This window comes from Terrapene carolina, unplaced genomic scaffold (genome assembly GCF_002925995.2).
Source record: "Terrapene carolina triunguis isolate 2854851 unplaced genomic scaffold, T_m_triunguis-2.0 Scaffold85, whole genome shotgun sequence".
NCBI classification, from domain to species: Eukaryota; Metazoa; Chordata; order Testudines; family Emydidae; genus Terrapene; species Terrapene triunguis.
The window spans coordinates 22,290,777-22,308,688 of record NW_020664436.1 but is presented as its reverse complement, the minus strand read 5'-3'; the positions used below and the strand labels follow the sequence as shown (position 1 = coordinate 22,308,688).

The 17,912-nt window shown below is 41.1% G+C and overlaps 1 protein-coding gene across 1 annotated transcript; it reads left to right on the top strand.

Moving 5' to 3' along the window:
- Window positions 1-877: 877 nt before the first annotated feature.
- On the top strand, window positions 878-16,156 carry NTPCR (nucleoside-triphosphatase, cancer-related). The gene is made up of 5 exons (XM_026649527.2): window positions 878-911; window positions 3,340-3,502; window positions 4,453-4,549; window positions 8,385-8,594; window positions 14,183-16,156. Exons 1-5 carry the CDS (start codon window positions 878-880, stop codon window positions 14,249-14,251), a joined length of 573 nt encoding a protein of 190 aa, XP_026505312.1. The 3' UTR covers window positions 14,252-16,156.
- Window positions 16,157-17,912: the final 1,756 nt, after the last annotated feature.

The window sequence follows — 17,912 nt, the reverse complement described above, 5'->3', positions numbered from 1 at the left end:
CAACTTGTCTCATGTAGACAAGGCCTCCGAGTGCCGAGGAAGCTGATACTGCCATACTAGTCATTTTATTTTGATTTGAATGCTCACTGTCATTTTGGCTTCATTTATACTACAGTTTCCTCTGTATTGTGACCTGCTGCTGATCCCAATGAAGCCAGCTGGAGATTTGCCTAAATATTGGCCCCTTAGAAAACAATTTTTTAAAACTGTTTGTTCATTTAGGAAGTCTTAACAGATTCACAAATCCTTGCCATGTAAACATCATAGACAAAACAATAATCATTACAACCCTGAGCTTTTGTTTAGAGAAACATTAGATAGTAATAGAATCATTAGATTTCTCTATTTAACAGGGTGGTGTTGTATTACAGGGTGAGAAACATCATTCTGCCAACAGCATGTTAGAAAACAATTTTTAAGTTAAGGCTTAACAGCCGTTGGTTTCTGTGAAAGCTAATGCTGGATGGGGCATAACTTTGTGAGGGACATTCTTCTTCATCATCTATTTTATTTTCTGTGCAGCCCACCAGAATACGTGCACCTCATTTAGCCACTAATCTCAAAGGAATGGTCTTTGTTAAAAATGTATGGTCTCAGGTTTTTCAAAAAATGTAAAGGGATTAGGGTTTTTTTTTTTGGTTTAATATAGTTATAGATTAATATAGTTATACAAAGATAATACATGTGATTAGTGAGAAAAATGAAGTACAGGTATTAATCTCATTAATTTCTCATTCTTTTCAATATCCATTGCAACTGTTGCAAAGCTGTAAACTGCAGAAGTAATTACTAAAACCAATAACAGATTAGAAAACTATATTTAGCATGGAGCATTTTTAACATCTAGTATAAATCTCACTAAAGAGACGGTCTAAAGATGTTTAGAGTTTTACAAATTGGTTTGAAGTACGGTAAGTCAAATATAGGCATTTTTGTTACTCACCACCATGATATGTTGCTGGTACAACTGTTTTAAAAAAACTCTAACCTTACCTAGGCTAACCCCATGCAAACTGTAATACAGATTGGATTGGTATCTGAGGATAAAATGACTGCTACCTTTATTACTTAGATATGGCGCTCTATGGGGCAGTCTTCTTGTTCTGTGTTTGTACAGCGCCTTACACAAGGGTGTCCTGGGCCATGGCTAGGGTTCCTAGGCATGGCTCCTAGGCATTGAGTTGACACCATCAGATCAGGATTAAACAAAGACTGTGAATGGCTATCCAACTACAGAAGCAGTTTCTCCTCCCTTGGTGTTCACACCTCAACTGCTAGCAGAGCACCTCACCCTCCCTGATTGAACTAACCTTGTTATCTCCATACTAATTTATACCTGCCTCTGGAAATTTCCATTACTTGTGTCTGATGAAGTGGGCATTCACCCACGAAAGCTTATGCTCCAATACTTCTGTTAGTCTTAAAGGTGCCACAGGACCCTCTGTTGCTTTTTAGGCATTACAGTAATACAAATAATAATTATGCTAGTATGCTTGTGCTGTACAAGACACAATAGACTATGGGACAGATTTTTTAAGGCATGTAGGTGCCTAAAGATGCAGATAGGCGCCTATTTGGATTTTCAGAAATGCCTATAGCCCAGATCTTCAGAGGCTCCTAGCTTCCATTAAATCATTTAAATCAACAGTTAGGAGCCCCAGTACCTTTGAGGATCTGGGCCTAGGTGTCTAATCCCTATCAAATTAGGCACCTGGGCAACTTTTGCAAATCCCACTAGATATCTGCCTGTGTTGTTACACACCTAAATACCTTTAAAAATGTGGCCCATACTCTCTGCCTCCAGGAGTTTAAAGGCCTGCTCTGTCAGATACTTGACACTTTTGATCCATAAATAAATCTGCTACGACAAGACAGCTGACTGGTGTGATAAAAGGGATGAAATAATGACACCGGATTTTGACACCGGATGAGATGGAGGTAAATTTGAGTTTAAAATAAGAGACAGCCAAGAGGTGTATTTGTGATGTAGCCTGGAGGGACACTTCCATTGTGGGATTGGAGAGAACCTCTGGAAGACTGCCAGCATTCACTTAGAGGAAGAGGCATATTAAATACAATCTGTCCTCCCCTGGTGGGGTATGTGGTGAGAGGATATCTAGATCCACTTTGGGATGGATTATCTTCCCTTCTGTTTGTTTAGAAGTTCCTTTCATTAGAAGTCATTTTGTCTTCTAGGGCCTGATTTTCAGAGGCAATGAGCTGTGCACTTACCGCTCCTCTGAGGCCAATGGGAGCTGCAGATGCTAGCACAGGGGCGGGCAAACTTTTTGGCCTGAGGGCCGCATCGGGTTTTGTAAATTGTATGCAGGGCCGGTTAGGGGAGGGGGTCATGGCCCGGCCCCCCCACATCCCATCTGCCCCGCCCTGGGACACCTGCCCCCTCCCCCCCCGTTCCCTGACCGCCCCCGGACCCCCACCGCCCCATCCAACCCCCTCCTCTCATTCCTGACTGCCCCCCCCCGAACCCCTGCCCCATCCAACCACTCCTTCTCCCTGTCCCCTGACTGCCCCCGAAACCCCTGCCACCCCATCCAACCCCCCTCCTTCCTGACTGCCCCCCCCAGGGCCCCAACCCCTATCCACACCCCTGTCCCCTGACCACCACCCTGAACTCCTCTGCCCTCTGTCCAACTCCCCCGCTCCCTGCCCCCTTACCGTGCTGCCTGGAGCACCGGTGGCTGGCAGCGCTACAGCTGCGCTGCCCGGCTGGAGCCAGGCCACGCTGCCGCCACCACCACGCAGCACAGAGACCAGGTCAGGCCAGGCTCTGCAGCTGCGCTGCCCCAGGAACTTCACAGCCCCGCCGCCCAGAGCATTGCACCGGTGGCAGAGCGAGGGAGCTGAGGTTGCGGGGAAGGGGGAACAGCGGGGGAGGGGCCAGGCCAGGAGCTCGGGGGCTGGGCCAGATGTGGCCCGTGGGCCGTAGTTTGCCCACCTCTGTGCTAGCATCTGTGAAAATCAGGCACATAGGGAATGCAGTTATTTTTAACCATTTACTCTAAAGATGTGATGAACTCAGACCTTGTTGCCAATAAGAGAACAAATGGCACTGGAATAAAGGGAGGTTGTGTATGCCAGAGGCCTACAAACATTCAAAATGTAATGTGAAACCTGACTTCTGTTCATTCTTTTTTCCCCTCTCCAGGATAAAAAGTTTTAATATTTGGAGAAATCAGAATTAGGAAAAACCTCAATCTGTATTAAATGTGTGCAGCCAGCTATCTGTCTGCCAAATGTGATTGCTGCCTCAGAATGGGCAAATTTAAAACCAGGCTTTATGCTTTGCTTGCACTAATAATGAGCACTTCCTTATTTTAGGGATTGGAAAGACAACATTGATCCAGAAAGCCACTGAAGTCCTAAAATCCTCTGGGGTCCCTATTGATGGATTTTACACAGAGGAAGTCAGAGAAGGCGGCAGGAGGATAGGATTTGATGTCATCACTTTGTCTGGGAGACGAGGAACTTTATCTAGACTTGGGTACTGCTGTTTTATAGATTAAGGTGGCTACTGCTTTAGGGGCAGTCCTGCAAGCCCCTCCATGCATTAAATGCCCTGGAAGTCATTGGGATTTCCACACACAGAGGGCTTTAGGATCACGTTCTTTGTCTGTTAGATTCTCTGGGTCTGACTCACTGTTATCCTTCACTTTATGGAGACATTTGCATCTCTGCCAAGTTAACGTAAAACCCCCTACCAACTCAGAATGGTCCTCCAGCTTTCCCATTGGTGCAGAGCAGCAATGAACTGGGTCCTCTGACTTCAGCATGGGCTCTGAGTCCCTATGGAACAATAGAACATGCAAGCTGATTTCATGATCTCAGACACTATTTTTTTCAGGTTGGAAGGAAAATAACTTGCTTCCTCCAATTACTTTCTAAGGGACAGACCTGATGATCATGAATCAGAGAAGATAAGTTCAGATAAGCTGTCTACAACAAGCCACTGACTGTCCCATAAATCCCATAACTGGGTTTTTAACTAGGCAGGTATTTCAGATCCCCATATAGGAGGTCTAAAATACATATGAATTCAAAGTCTCTCCTGCTTCACTGGACATCTTCTCAGCATTTAACACTCCATGCAAAACTTTGGCCTCTTCACCCTGTTATCTGTCTTTCTGAACAATGTTTAATACCACATTTAGATGACACTGTGACTAACCTATGACAGTGTGTCTATATACTAGGAGGAAAAGCTGTATATTTTCTGTTTTGCCATCTGCAGCATATCCAATATAGGGTTTGTTTGTTTGTTGGGTTTTTTTGTTGTTTTTTTTTTTTTTTTTGGAGGGGTTGCGGGAGTTGAATTTTAAAGGAAATCTGGCTGGTTAGATAACCACTCCGATCAGCACAGCTAAAAGTATTACAGCAAATTATCAGCATGTTCGTGGTTCATATTATTTACAAGAATTTTTTTTGTAAATTCAGTTCTGATTCTTCTACTGCAAGACGTGAATATCGTGTTGGACAATACATAGTAGACCTGGTTTCATTTGAGCACTTGGTGCTTCCTGTGCTGAGAAATGTGAGTAGCTTATGAAAGCTTCTGGAAAGCAAGTACAACAGAGTATTATAAGAAGGCTTGCTAGGTTAAAGTTGTTGGGTAGCGATAATGACTCTTGTTTTAGGTTTAGCTGTCCTGCACTCACTGCAGGATCTGAAGGGGGTGGGGGGAGCGGTTCTCCTGTGATCTGTGAGACTTTCAGGAGATCCCTTTGCCTCCTTAAAACCACTTTTCCTGGTCCCCCATCCCTCTGGCAGCACATATCTCGTAGAAGCATCCTTATGACTGCACCGTATCAGCTGTGACAGGGAGCCACAATCTTGGATATTGGAGGATTCAGCAGCAGATCTTCCTGTGGCAAACTGCTGTTTCAATTCACTCCTGCACCCACAAAATGTATGCTTTCTTCCTGCAGAGCTCCAGTGGAGGAGTTTCCATGGACTCCCAAGAAGGGGAGCTTACTGCAGAGCCAGAACCTGCTCTCTCCCTTGCTGTGATCCACTTTTCCTAGCTTTCCCTTTCCTGTGAAAGTGGAGAGAATGTTTCTGGTGGAAACAATGTTTGTTTGGTTTTTTAAAGCATTGTTTTCCTTTTTAATTAGCCTTGTTTCAAGAGACTTGCAAACTTGTTACATCTTCAGTTGCTGATAGTAATTTGAGGATCGGTCTGTTGCTGCTTGCGGAGCTCTCTGGCTGCATCAGTGTGGGACCTCTGTTGTTGTATTTTAATTTCCATTCTAGGTATCATCTGATCAAGGCACATTCCATGGTACAAGTGTTGTCAACATAGCTTTAAAGAATTTTCACCAGCATCCAGTAGTGTAAACTGGGGTCTGGATTTACAATTTCTGTTTCCAGGCTCCACACACATAGTAATGGGAACAGTGTTTCTTCACTTACGACATATATCGCTGATAAAATTTGCACAACCAGGTGTCTGAAGTGTAATACAATGAAATGACTTAATGCCTCCAGTGCATGTGTTCCTTTGTGCTCCATCCTCCTCTTTCCTTCCCTTCACATGCTATCTGAAGTTTGTTTGAATTATATGTGAAGTAGGTAGGCGATAACACATCAGATACTGTGCTTGTAGTGAATAATAGATAACGTCCGTACTGGAATTGCTGCTTTCCCACCCCTCACCGCAAAATTAAACTAGAACAGATCGTTTGTCAGCATCTTCAAGTAAACAGTGCAACAGCTGCTGACACCACTACTAGAGAAATCCTTTTGACGGTGATTTAACTACATTGCTAAAAGCAGGTTAGGCTAGGGGAGAGGAGAATTTTGCAAGGCACCTGGAGAGGACAAGGAAACAGAGTGGGTAGGAAACAAAGATGAGGTTGAGGTTTTTTGCCTATCTAACACTTTGGGGAAGGAACAAAAATACAACCGTATGGCAACAGGGAGGATTGAAGGATTGTGAAGGGGGTAGGAGGACAAAAGGGAGAGACGACCTTAATAATATTTACAGATTTTGATTTTTTTAAAATTTAAAAATGAAACCTCACTTACAGTAAACTTAATCTCTGGGGAAAAGACCTCACTAAACAAGGGCTGCACTTCGTATACTTATAAAGGATAATGTAACTGTGATTATTTAATAATATAAATACAACACAGATCTTACTAAAAGGAATCAAGTAGTATTCACTTTGTTCACAAGCATAATGGAGCCGTGTGTATGTGTGAAAGAGACTCAAGAGTAGAGAGGAGTTGGAGAATTGGGAAAGGGCCTCATCCTGCTCCCTTTGAAAATAATAGCAAAAGTCCTGTTGATTCAGTGGGAGCAGGATCTTGCCTATAGGTGGTACAGAATGGGAAAGGAATAGTGTGAAAGGGAAGGACAGCATCAGATTGGAATAGGAAGAGACCAATGGAAAGTAAGGGTAGGTGAAGCAAAGTAAATATACACCTCTACCCTGATATAACACGAATTCGGATATAACGCGGTAAAGCAGTGCTCCCGGGGCGGGAGAAGGGCTGTGCACTCCGGTGGATCAAAGCAAGTTCGACATAACGTGGTTTCACATATAACGTGATAAGATTTTTTTGGCTCGCGAGGACAGCGTTATATCGAGGTAGAGGTGTATAAGAACTAAAGGGGAGAGTAGGTATTGCAGAAGGGTGGTAAGCTAATAGAAGTATAATAATACAAATAATCTTAGATGGTTATCAGTAAATCTACAGGGATCTCACTAATATTTTTGTAGGGACTATGGGACAGCAGCATATGCCAGATAGTTAAAGTCCTTTTTAGTGGACAGTTTGTAGAAATAGCAAAATATATCAGATGTTAGTCTGAGTCCCAAGGCCCCACTACAATGTACTGGAAAATGTAGAATGTCAGTTTGGAGTTGGATTTGCCTCCTTTGATCACAGAGCATCTTGAAACAGGTATATGCTACTTAACATATTTGTGGGACTGCTTAGACTCTATGGGCCAGCTCCCACTGACTTCACTGGGAAAGAGAGTGGATGCTAAAGTGGGTTCTGTTTGGGGCTCCGGAAACTTCACCTGAAGGGACTGGGGATTCTGTACAAAGAAGCAGCTCCATTTCTTAGCACTTTTCCTAGTTTTCCTAGTGAACTGACTTTTCAGTTCACTGATCTGTGAAAGGGTTTTAAATAAAACTACACCACCCTGCAGGGACTCAGACGTCAGTAGGGACTCAGCTCTGAAAGGTTTTAGGAAATATGTTATGTAATGCATCCATTTTCGTAGGAGCTAACATTTTCTAGCTTCACAAGGGACAACATGTAGACTGGTTTCTCCTTAAGTTACATACATAGGTGGTGTCTGTACTTATTCATGGATTAACAGTGAAGTTTTGACTTGGGTTGATTTGCTGCTTACAAACATAAATAATAGAACTTGATTTTTCAGTTAATAGCCTCAGAAGAGGGTGGTGAGCTCGCTTTCATCTAATCTGTAGCCTGTCAGATTTCTGTACTTTATTGGTTTATGTGCCATTTTAAAAAGTAGTTGTGAAGTGAATGGATGAAGCATCAAGCTCCTATACTACCAATGGCACGCATACCACAGTTTGGAAACCCCTGCCCTAATTATAAGTGTATTTACCAGTTGACCCATGCAAATGCAGAGTTTTGTGGGTGCAGTGATGTGAATGCAGCTTTGAAAAATCTAGTGCCCCTCAGACTTAACTACAGTAGCTGGCATGTAAAAATATTATCACATCTCTGCCAAGCAGTAGCAGATGTTGAGGCCTTGCAAGTCAGTTTTCTTGGGAGAAGATATCAGTAATTTGGAGTCTAAGTATTTTCTTATTGTAACTTGTTCTTTACAAGTCATTGAACAGAGGTGGTCACAAACCACAAGCAGACATTCTCTCCTCTTTCTAAAACCTTAGCCCAAACACTTCCTTTTTCATGGGAAGCAACTCTCCACCAAGAATTGACTCTAGTTAGGGAGCAAACATTCTCTCCTGCTGTTTCCAACAGCTTCCCCCAAAAGGACCTACATCACAAAACTAAAAACAATATACTACATCTTCAAAGATTCTACACTACTCACATGCTAAGAAAAATAACATGTAAAATTGTGTGACTGCGCCATCAGGCGTTTGCTGCCCTAAAACTACAAATCTCAGTCAAGGAACAACTGTTGGCTCTTCCTTTCTTCCCATCTGGGATCCTGTTGTTTTGCTAGGTAACAGGGTGGTTGGCTGCTGGCATCCTTAGCAACTGGGGTGACTGGCTTTTCTGCCCTTATGCTCCAGCACTATTTCAAAGAAATGTTACTCCTGAACTGGCATTTTTCCCACAGAGAAGAGTGGCTCTTACCTCAGTCTTGATTTCTTCGTGCTTTTTAATCCATTTGTGTATCTTTCCTATAGGTCGATCTTGGTAGTGACACAGGGAAAAAAGTGTACGTAATAGATGAGGTTGGTAAAATGGAACTCTTCAGCCAGTCTTTTATTCAAGCAGTTCGTCAAACTCTGACTGCTTCAGGGACCACAATTCTTGGAACTATACCAATACCTAAAGGCAAGCCATTGGGTCTCGTGGAGGAGATAAGAAGTCGGAAGGATGTTAAGGTGTTCAATGTAAGTAATCTCTGATATCTTTAAGGAGCCTTTCACCTCTAGGTCAGCAGTGTGAATCTGGCTCAATTCAATTCACATGCTATCAATGGATGCTCGTTGGATAGTCCCAGTGAAATGAAGGCAGTGGTCTCAGTTGAGTTCTTAATGGGCAGATGTTCACACACAAAAAAAGCACAATGGGCACTTTTGTTGGCAGACTCTCACCAGAGAAACTAGAGATTGAATGAATGGGTCTGTTGAAGGAATATTAGTATTGTTGTTTCTAGTGTTCCCATCACCATGGTGTGAAAGTGCCAGACCAGCATTCATTCATTCTTTCAAGTATAGTTCATCTTTGAAAATTGGCCTGCAGAACCTTTGCCACCAATGATGATATGTGAGACGAAAAGAACCTACCTTGACACTGAGCTCATTTTGAGTTTGCAGGATTGGTAATAAGAGAAGAAAGAAGGCATCTATTTTTTTTTTCTCCTTGTAAATTCAGTATGCGTTATCTGGAGTCACAGAGACACAATAACACAGAACCCATTGTTACAACACTTAGTTTTCAGATAGGAACCGCACTTTAAGACCCTGCAAATCAAGCATAGACAAATTCTCAAGTCCTCATCCTAACAGTTATGTAGTCTCCTTATAGAAATACCAGTTTAAGACGTTTATTTATTAAGCATCCAGAAAGATGCTAAATGTTTAACGAAACAAGTAAAAAAATTTTTTTAAAATTGGTCTCTTCCCTTCAGTTTAATTTTGGTTGATATTTACTGAAACTAGCACACACAATTAAACCATATTTCCAGAACAGAACAATAGATTCTTAAGAACTACAAAAATTCAATAATTGTGACTTGTCAGAAAATTAAGATGCATGGAGAGAATGTTTTAATGCAATACACCATACAAGTAGATACTATTGTAGTTCATGATTAGGGTGATGCGAGTTATGATGCGTGCTTACTATATTTTGTGTACATCGTAATTAAGACTGAATGAATGATGAAAGAAAGTAAGTCATTATTTTGATGCTGCTTCATAGGCTGAATGATCTTATTAAGTGGTGCTGTTTAAAGCACATAATGAAAATGTCTGCCTTACTGTGCCATGCAGCTCCCCTAAATATTCACTTATATTGTCACGTTATGTGGTTGTGTGAAATTATATGGCATGGGCTGGTCCTCCCCCTGCCCCACATTGGAGATATCACAGTGTCCTTACTAGGAATGCCATTGACCATTTCTGCATCACCTAAGAACCAGTGTCCTGTATCTGCAGCATCAATTGTGAGTTATCCATCCCCATCTTCACCTGCTAGTCATCAACCACTATATGCTTTAATGTCTGCTCACTTTAAAACCCAGGAAAGCCAAATTTCTTCTTGGTAGCAGGCCACATCTTCCTCACTGAACGTCACAGCATCACTCATGCCATCTCCACCTATGTCTCAGCAGACTTCTGGACACTAGGCCATCTCCATTCACTATTGAAGTCAATTGGAATTTTGCTGTTGCCTTTACTGGGACTAGCACTGTAGACAACTGTATCACATTCTCTGAGAAAGTCAGCAGTCTGTTTACATTGCTAGGATCATGATATATAGTTACCCTTGTTCTGATTATGGAAAACTGCTTACTTAATTCATTAGCTAAAGTGTGGGGGATGAGGAATGTAACAGACTGTGATGGTTCCCAAGTCACTGGGACCTAATGTACTGAAGCATCATCTAGCAGGATATCTGCCTTGCACGTTAACATGAATATATTTACCTGTTCATTCCCTGCTGATTCAAATTTGTGCATGAAGCAGGAACCGAAGCTGTAATGATGCAGATGTTTCTGCTGGCTACTGTAAGCAATAGCTCACCGCCTCCATTCTTGAATTGCCATAACATGGGGGAGGACTTGGAGTGCCCCCGCAGCCCTTGCACAGCCAAGCAGTGTCAGCCATTTCTTGCTGCTTTGTGGCATGGTGCAGTTCGTTTTTGCCTCCCAGTGTACAGGTAGACAGGCATCTGTTCGGTCCGCCTTGGTGACTTATTGTGGAATTAGGCCATGTATGAGGAATTTAGCATAGTTATCTCATATCCTCTAATCTTTTAATAGGAGTTCTAATGTTCAAAGCTGAGCATGCAAAGGCTGCTGTTCTTTTGCTTGCACCACCATTGTCCTCTTGTGACCAAATCCTCAGCTGGTGTAAATGGATGCAGCGCTGCTAACAGTGGTTGAGCATATAGCCCTTAATATTTAATATATTAAGTATGAAACTCCTATGTAATAAGAGCGATTTTGTATTGGTGGTGGTATTTTAATTACTTCTTGTAGTGTAGCATCTAGGAGCCTCAGTCCTAGATCAGGAACCAGTTGTTGTAGATGCTGTACAAGCACCGAACACAAAGATTGTCCCTGCCCCCAAAGAGCTTACCCTCTATTGTTGCATGGCTCCATCTTTCTGAGGGAACTAAATCTTCCCAGTGATCATGCAGGATGGTCCACCCTCACTGCCCATTTTCCTAGAACTTTTCCTTTATAGGTCTAGTATTATACATAGTATAGAAGCCCAGGTTATTCTCCGAAGCTGGCTTGCATCTGTTTTCTCCTTAAACCCTTCCTTTTGCTTTTGTGAAAATACACTAGTGAAGTTTGGGTTTTCAGCTGTCTTTTAAAAAAACAAAAACAAAACAAACAAAAAACTAGAATCCATAGTAGGTTTCAGTGTGGAAAAACAGCATCATCATAGATCAGGGCAATTGAACCATGGTGCAAGACCCACTGCATCACAGGAGGTTAGGAACCAGAGTCTTCAGAAAGTTAACATCTTTTAATTATAAATAATGCATGTTCTTTCCCTGATACTCAATCAGCTTCTGTATGACATGGAGTAAGAGTGTTTATGGACTGTCCATACATCATCATTCTACATAAATTCAGTTTACTAGAAGTAAATGTTTTACTAGTAGAATGAAAAGCACCCACCAGCAGAGGTGTATTTCTAACTTATAAAATCATCCCTCTGAAACCTGACCTTTTTCTAAGCCCCACACTTATGCTGTTTACTGAAAGCAACATTTCTCCCTTTCCAATTTTCACCTTGTCCCTTCTGTCGCAACATTTTCATGGAGAATTTTTTTTTAAATAACAAAACACTTCCTTTCCTCTGTCTTCAGCTCTTGATACAGTTATCTTGTATTTGGTTTTTGTGACATCTAGTAACTACATGTCAAATCCTATTTGTATTGTGCCTAGTAAAATCAGAGGTACCAGACACAAAATCATTAAAGTCAAATGCCCAAGATGTTCCTGATCCATCTATGTCAGTTTATTTTGATAAAAGTATTGAGGAATATGGATTTTTTTTTTAAGTCCACTTGTTTTCCCCTTTTTCTTCCTGTGCTCTGAAGAGAAAAGGGCTCCAAATAGAGATTTTTTGCAAATTGATCTTTCCCTGAGCGTACTTGTCTTTTTATTGGGATAATGGACTTCATAGTGTTCTTGCATGCTTGGAATCTTGGTCGTGGTTCGTTCTATCTTACCCAGATGCTTTGTAATAGTGATGTCCACAAACGCTTTCAGCTCTCTGGATATGAATATAAATACTGGCATTTCTAATATATAATATAAGCATTGGGGTTTTTTGTTCTGCCATGTTATCTGGAAGTCAGCCCACAACTTGGGATTAGACCATCTCTGGAGGTTAATAAGAGCAGGACATAAGTACGAAAAGTCTTGCAAAATAGCCGTGAAGATTTCCTAATCTGTACAATATGCTTGCCAGTATTCTCAGTTTAGATAATTTCTTGCTGCATATATGTACATAAAAGCTTTGGCTACACAGGTATTTTACATGCCTTGAACATATGGATATTGCTATTTTAAATGTTCGGTGGGTCACCTGAAAGTCAAGATAATGGGTGAAGTCAAGAGGTTTACTGTGAGACCATGGCATCTGACTTACCTGTGTTGTTCACTGTACCTTGTGTCCCATGATAAATATCCTGTAGAATGATTGCACTTTTGAGTGCCTCACTCTCTTTGTGTTTGTTACTTTTATTGACCAACATTCTGAGTAACATTTCAAAGACTTCTTCCCTCCCTCCTGTTTTCCATGTCACTCTTTCAGGTACCCATTATTGTATCTGCTCCCTGGAATTAAAACGGCCTGGATGAAAGTACTATGTCAAATTGCTAACTGTCTCTCTTCAGGTTCACAATGTCTGTTGCCAACAGTTACATATGGCTTCATTTATTGTATAGATAACATATTGGGACATTACCAATACGTTTATATGTATAAAAAGAATACCCAGAGTTACTCTGTTTTCAGCATTAACTGTTGTATCGGAAGGGATATAGAACCTCATGCTTCAGAGCTTAAGCCAATTCGATCTTTGTTTACAGTGAGACTTTACTGTGGGCAGATGATCCCACATCTGCCTACTTTGGGGTTTCTTGCACCTGCCTCTAAAGCATTTGTTGCTGACCGCTATCAGAGATAGGAGTCTGGACTAGGTAGTCCATGGTCTGATCCAGTTATTGCACTTGCATTCAAGAGGTGAAATCTTGGCCTCACTGAAGTCAGTGGGAGTCTTGTCATTGACTCTAGTCGGGCCAAATGTTACCCCAGGTCTCCACTTGTGCAGGCACAAGTAGTTTTGTACATACACTTCTGAAGTGCAAACACTTGCATGTGCACAAGTGTTAGACCTTGCACTCACAAAATCCAACAGTTGTACAGGCATAAGAATTCATCAGCTATGTGTAGTGGTGTTTACACATTCAAAAGCTCCTAAACTTTGTGAGACAAGTTGCATGAGGTGATATATTTTCTTGGACCAACTTCTGTTGGTGAAAGACACAAGCTTTTGAGTTTACACAGAGCTCTTCTTCAGGTCTGAACCTAAGAGGAGCTCCATGTAAGCTCAAAAGCTTGTCTTTTACCAACAGAAGTTGGTCCAAGAAAAGATTACTTCACCCACCTTGTCTCTCTCTAACAACCTTGGACCAACGCAGGTACAGTAACACCTAAACTTTAACTAGTTTTTGAATTTTTTTCAAAAAAAATTATCCAAATATTCTGAGAAACCTAGGTATCTTAGCGTCAAAGCAGTGTTGTATAATATTCAAGAGCTTGTTTTAATTCTTCACTGCAGAGGTGGTTGACACGAATAAGACATCCTTATTGAAATATAATCCTATCAAATACTGAAGACAGAAAAATCACTGCTATATAGTATGTGAATGGTTTAAGAAGGTATCTTGAAAAGCATTTCTAGTGTGTGGTGGCTGTTTGAATGATTTCTGTCTGTCATTCACAAGTGAATAATCACTTGTATTTGCAGTACTTTTAAAGAGTTATTCTAACAGTTTTACATAGGTTTCTAGGTGTAGCAGATGGGGGTGGTCTGTTTGCTGTAGGTAGCAAGAGGAAGCAGATGTTTCACAGAGTTATTCCTCTCCTAATATGGAAATATATGCTGGACTTGATTTTAAAGAAAATAAATTCAAATGACATAGAGATGGTTATTTAAAGGGTAAGCCAAATTCTAATATGTTAAATTTTTGATTTCCCCCCCCCCTACCCCCACCCCTCCCATCTAGGTTTCTAAGGAAAATAGAGACAACATTTTGCAAGATATTGTAACAACTGTGCAGAATTGCAGGAAATGAAGACAATTTCTTGTTTGTAACCATAAGCTCTTATATAAGTATATTGGAGGGCCCAACCCTACTCAGGCCTGGGGCAACTTTACCAGTGTCTTCAATATGAGCAGGATTGAGTGTGTAGCACTCTAAAATGGGACAGTGGGCTTCCATGTTTGTTTGTCAGTCGTTTACATATAATTTACTCAGTTCACAAGGTTTTAAAAAAACTCATCCTGGGATCTGAAAGTCAAGCAATAGTTTCTGATGCCAATTATAGTAGCGCAAATTCAATTAACTATTACATTCAATGGAACTATTGATTCAGCCCCTAATCCTGCAACATATGGTGAGGGTAGTCTGCTGTGTCTACAGAGAAGCATTAAAGTCAGTAGAGCTCTGCACAGGCCCCACAGTCCTCCTGCACACTACACATTGCAGAACTGGGGGCTGACACCTGTGTAACAGAATGTAGTCCGAGCAAAATCTTGCACAATCTGCTTTGTGCATTATCACCACCACTAACACTGACCCTGGGGTCCTACAGCAGTGTGCCTCAACTAACTCACCAATATGGTTCAGCTGGGTCAGCTTTATGAATGATGATGAATAAAACAGAATAGCTTGATTCTCACGTCGCAGGATAAGTAAACTGAGCAAATGTGATCTGAAATCATAAGACAAATACATGATATAACTGGACAATTGTCATTTACAGAGTTGAATTTTAGGAAAAGATTAACTTTAAGTTGCTTAGACAGTGCTTGATAGGAATGCTGCCTACTCTGTTTATTTTTCACATTTTCTTATAGCCAAAAAAAGTCTTTAGGACCATGGCTTTCTTAATAAAATCTTGACAGATGTTTTTCATAACATGTTTAAAATATCAAGCATTAGATTTAATGCTGCATTTGACTATCCAAGTTTAACAATCCATTATGGCTTATTGAAGCTTAACAATTTCTGTTTATTTCCTTTTGCAATCCTGTGCATGTTTTTTGGTTAATGATGAAACAAGAAATGAGAGTATTAGACAACATATATCCCCAGGAGGTTTGTAAATGTGTTTAGGAAAAAAGCATTTACCACTTAATCAGTCTTGCATGTCATAAACTAAATTTCCAGCCAGGTGTACTTTTGTTCTCATGCAGCTTAAAGAGTTTTCTACTTCAAAGATTTAGGAATGGAAAGGACTGAATTCCTTCCTTTCTTGTGTGGAGTTTAACAAATGTTAAAATAAACATGTTGGTTAAAGGCATATGGAAACCTGCCTTGTAGTTAGTCATTTATTTGTACACTAGTTCATAGTTCTGCTCCAATAGCAGATCTATGTGTATTTATAAAGCCAGGTTCTGACAGCCCTTTTGCAAGTGTACAAGAGGCTGTGGGAAAGCATGCAAGGAGGATCCTTCCTCTTCCCCATACCCTGTGCAAGGGCCTGTTAGAAGTGAGTTCTGCTGTGGGCCACTGGAGGTGCACATCACCCCCAGAGGGGTGGGGCTAAGGCCCTATTCTTAATATGTACTAGAGAGGGAGAATTCCCCCAGAGCTCCCTGTGGGCTTGTGCAGCTCTATGCTACCCCAACATAGGACTGTGCCTTAAAGCCATAGTTGATTCCTTAATTAAACATCAGATGTCCACATTAGCTAGGAACTGTGGACAACTCCAAGCTATCGCTTAAAATACTGCTATTGGGTGATCCAATCTTATCCAAGAGCAAAGCATTTAGATGTGCACCTTACCCTGAAGTTCAACAAATACTGGTTTTGTCAGAGCACGGCATGAGAGTGTAGTTTCTCCATTGTGAATAGCCAAGCCCTTGTCCTCGAGTGCTTGAATCTAGGGAATTGGTAGGTATGTCTACACTGCAATTAAAAACCTGTATCTGGCTTGGGCTGTAGGACTGTTTAATTTCAGTGTAGATGTTTGGGCATGGGCTGGTTTCTGGTCATTATACATAACTAACTTTATTCTGAAGATAATCATGGGAATTTCCTTCTCAAAGTGAATTGGGGAAAGAACACTGTTCTGCTTTGGTAGCAGTTTTCTCAAACTGCCCAGGGAACAATCCAGAAGGGGTGGTGCCTAGAGTTCATTTTCCAAGTCCCTATTCAACCAGCAAGGTTTCCTGAGTTACAGCTCTATCAGTAGTTCATACTAGCCATGCTAATGAACAGGTCATCATGCAAAATGTATAATATTACACTTACCATATCCCCAAATCTGAGTGGTATAATACTGTGCTGAGAGAGGACATTCCCTATTATTTAATCCACTCATCCCACTATCTCCAACTAGTGTGAGTGTTTCCTCCACTTGCTGAAGGCACTTTAAAGCCATTAATTCAGGTGAGAAATAAGGCACAATTCTTTCACTTAAATTGGAATAGTTTACCAAGGGATCTGGGGGAGTCACCATAATTTGTCCTATGATTAAAACCCATCCTATTGAAGTCAATAGGAATTTTTCATCTGAGTTCACAGGACCCAGGATTTCACCCTTTAAACAAGATTGGGTCTCTTTCTAAAAAACCATGCTATAGCACAGCCATAAGCTATGGGCTTGATGTAGGGGTTACTACGTGAAATTCTCTCGCTTGTGTTATGCAGGTGGTCAGACTTCATGATTTTAATGGTTGCTTCTGGCCTTTACATCTAAGTCAGTCCCAAAGTAATGTAACGTACCTGTTTCAAATGTTCAGTAAGGGGAACAGAAACTAAGAGTTCCAAATTAAGTTCAGCTGTTATGGTACCTTATGTTCATTGTAAAGGCAAAAATGTATTGCCTGGTCTCACATATGCAGCATATTTGGAAAGCCTTAAGAGCACACTGACAGCTAGAGCATTGACAATTCCCCCGATCAGCTATTTACCAATAGCAAACATTGTGTGATGATAACCTCTGATACGGCAGCAAGACTCCTGATGACAATGTTACTGCACCTGCAAATTTTAATTGATGTAAAAGGGAGAGAATAATTAGTGCCTCCTATTTTGTTTAAGCTCGAGCATCAAGGACATTGTAGGCAAGAAGTTTATAACAATTCCAGCATAAAACAGTGCAGACAGCCTGACATAAATTGAGGCTGCATTATTGAGCATGTGCCAGCCAATTTTTTACTCATGACATTTGGAAAATCAGAGAGAGAGGTAAGTTTTTAACACTTGACCTGCTACAGAGTTAATAATAGGGCTAAGAAATATTAGTCTTACAGAATTAAGTACAAGAAACAGTAAAGTGCTCTAATTAATGACCAGTCTCCCTTCCATGAAGCAGAATAAAAATGGCACTAATTTGGTAGTTAAGAGGAATAATTTATTGACAAGGAGAGGGTTATTACATGCTGACAAATTTTAGTATTTATTCACCTGTCCTAAGGTGAGTTTCTCGAGTACGTCTAAACCTGAACCCGAATTACACAGCCTGTTTACCCAAAGAAGAGCAGGCTGGAGGTAGACTAAAGTCAGACCAAAGAAGCCATTTCCCCCTTCCCCTATCCTCAGAACCTAAGCAGATGAGCTGTGAATTAAACCTCAAAGACTCCCAAGAACTTGATGACTACGAGGAATGCCAAACAGTTCTGAGATGGAGAAGGGAAATCGCACTGATCTTAAGTAGGCTTGACAAAGTTTGTCCCACTCTTGGATGTAAGTATATATTAAATCCTTCTGTTTCCTACCGACTGTA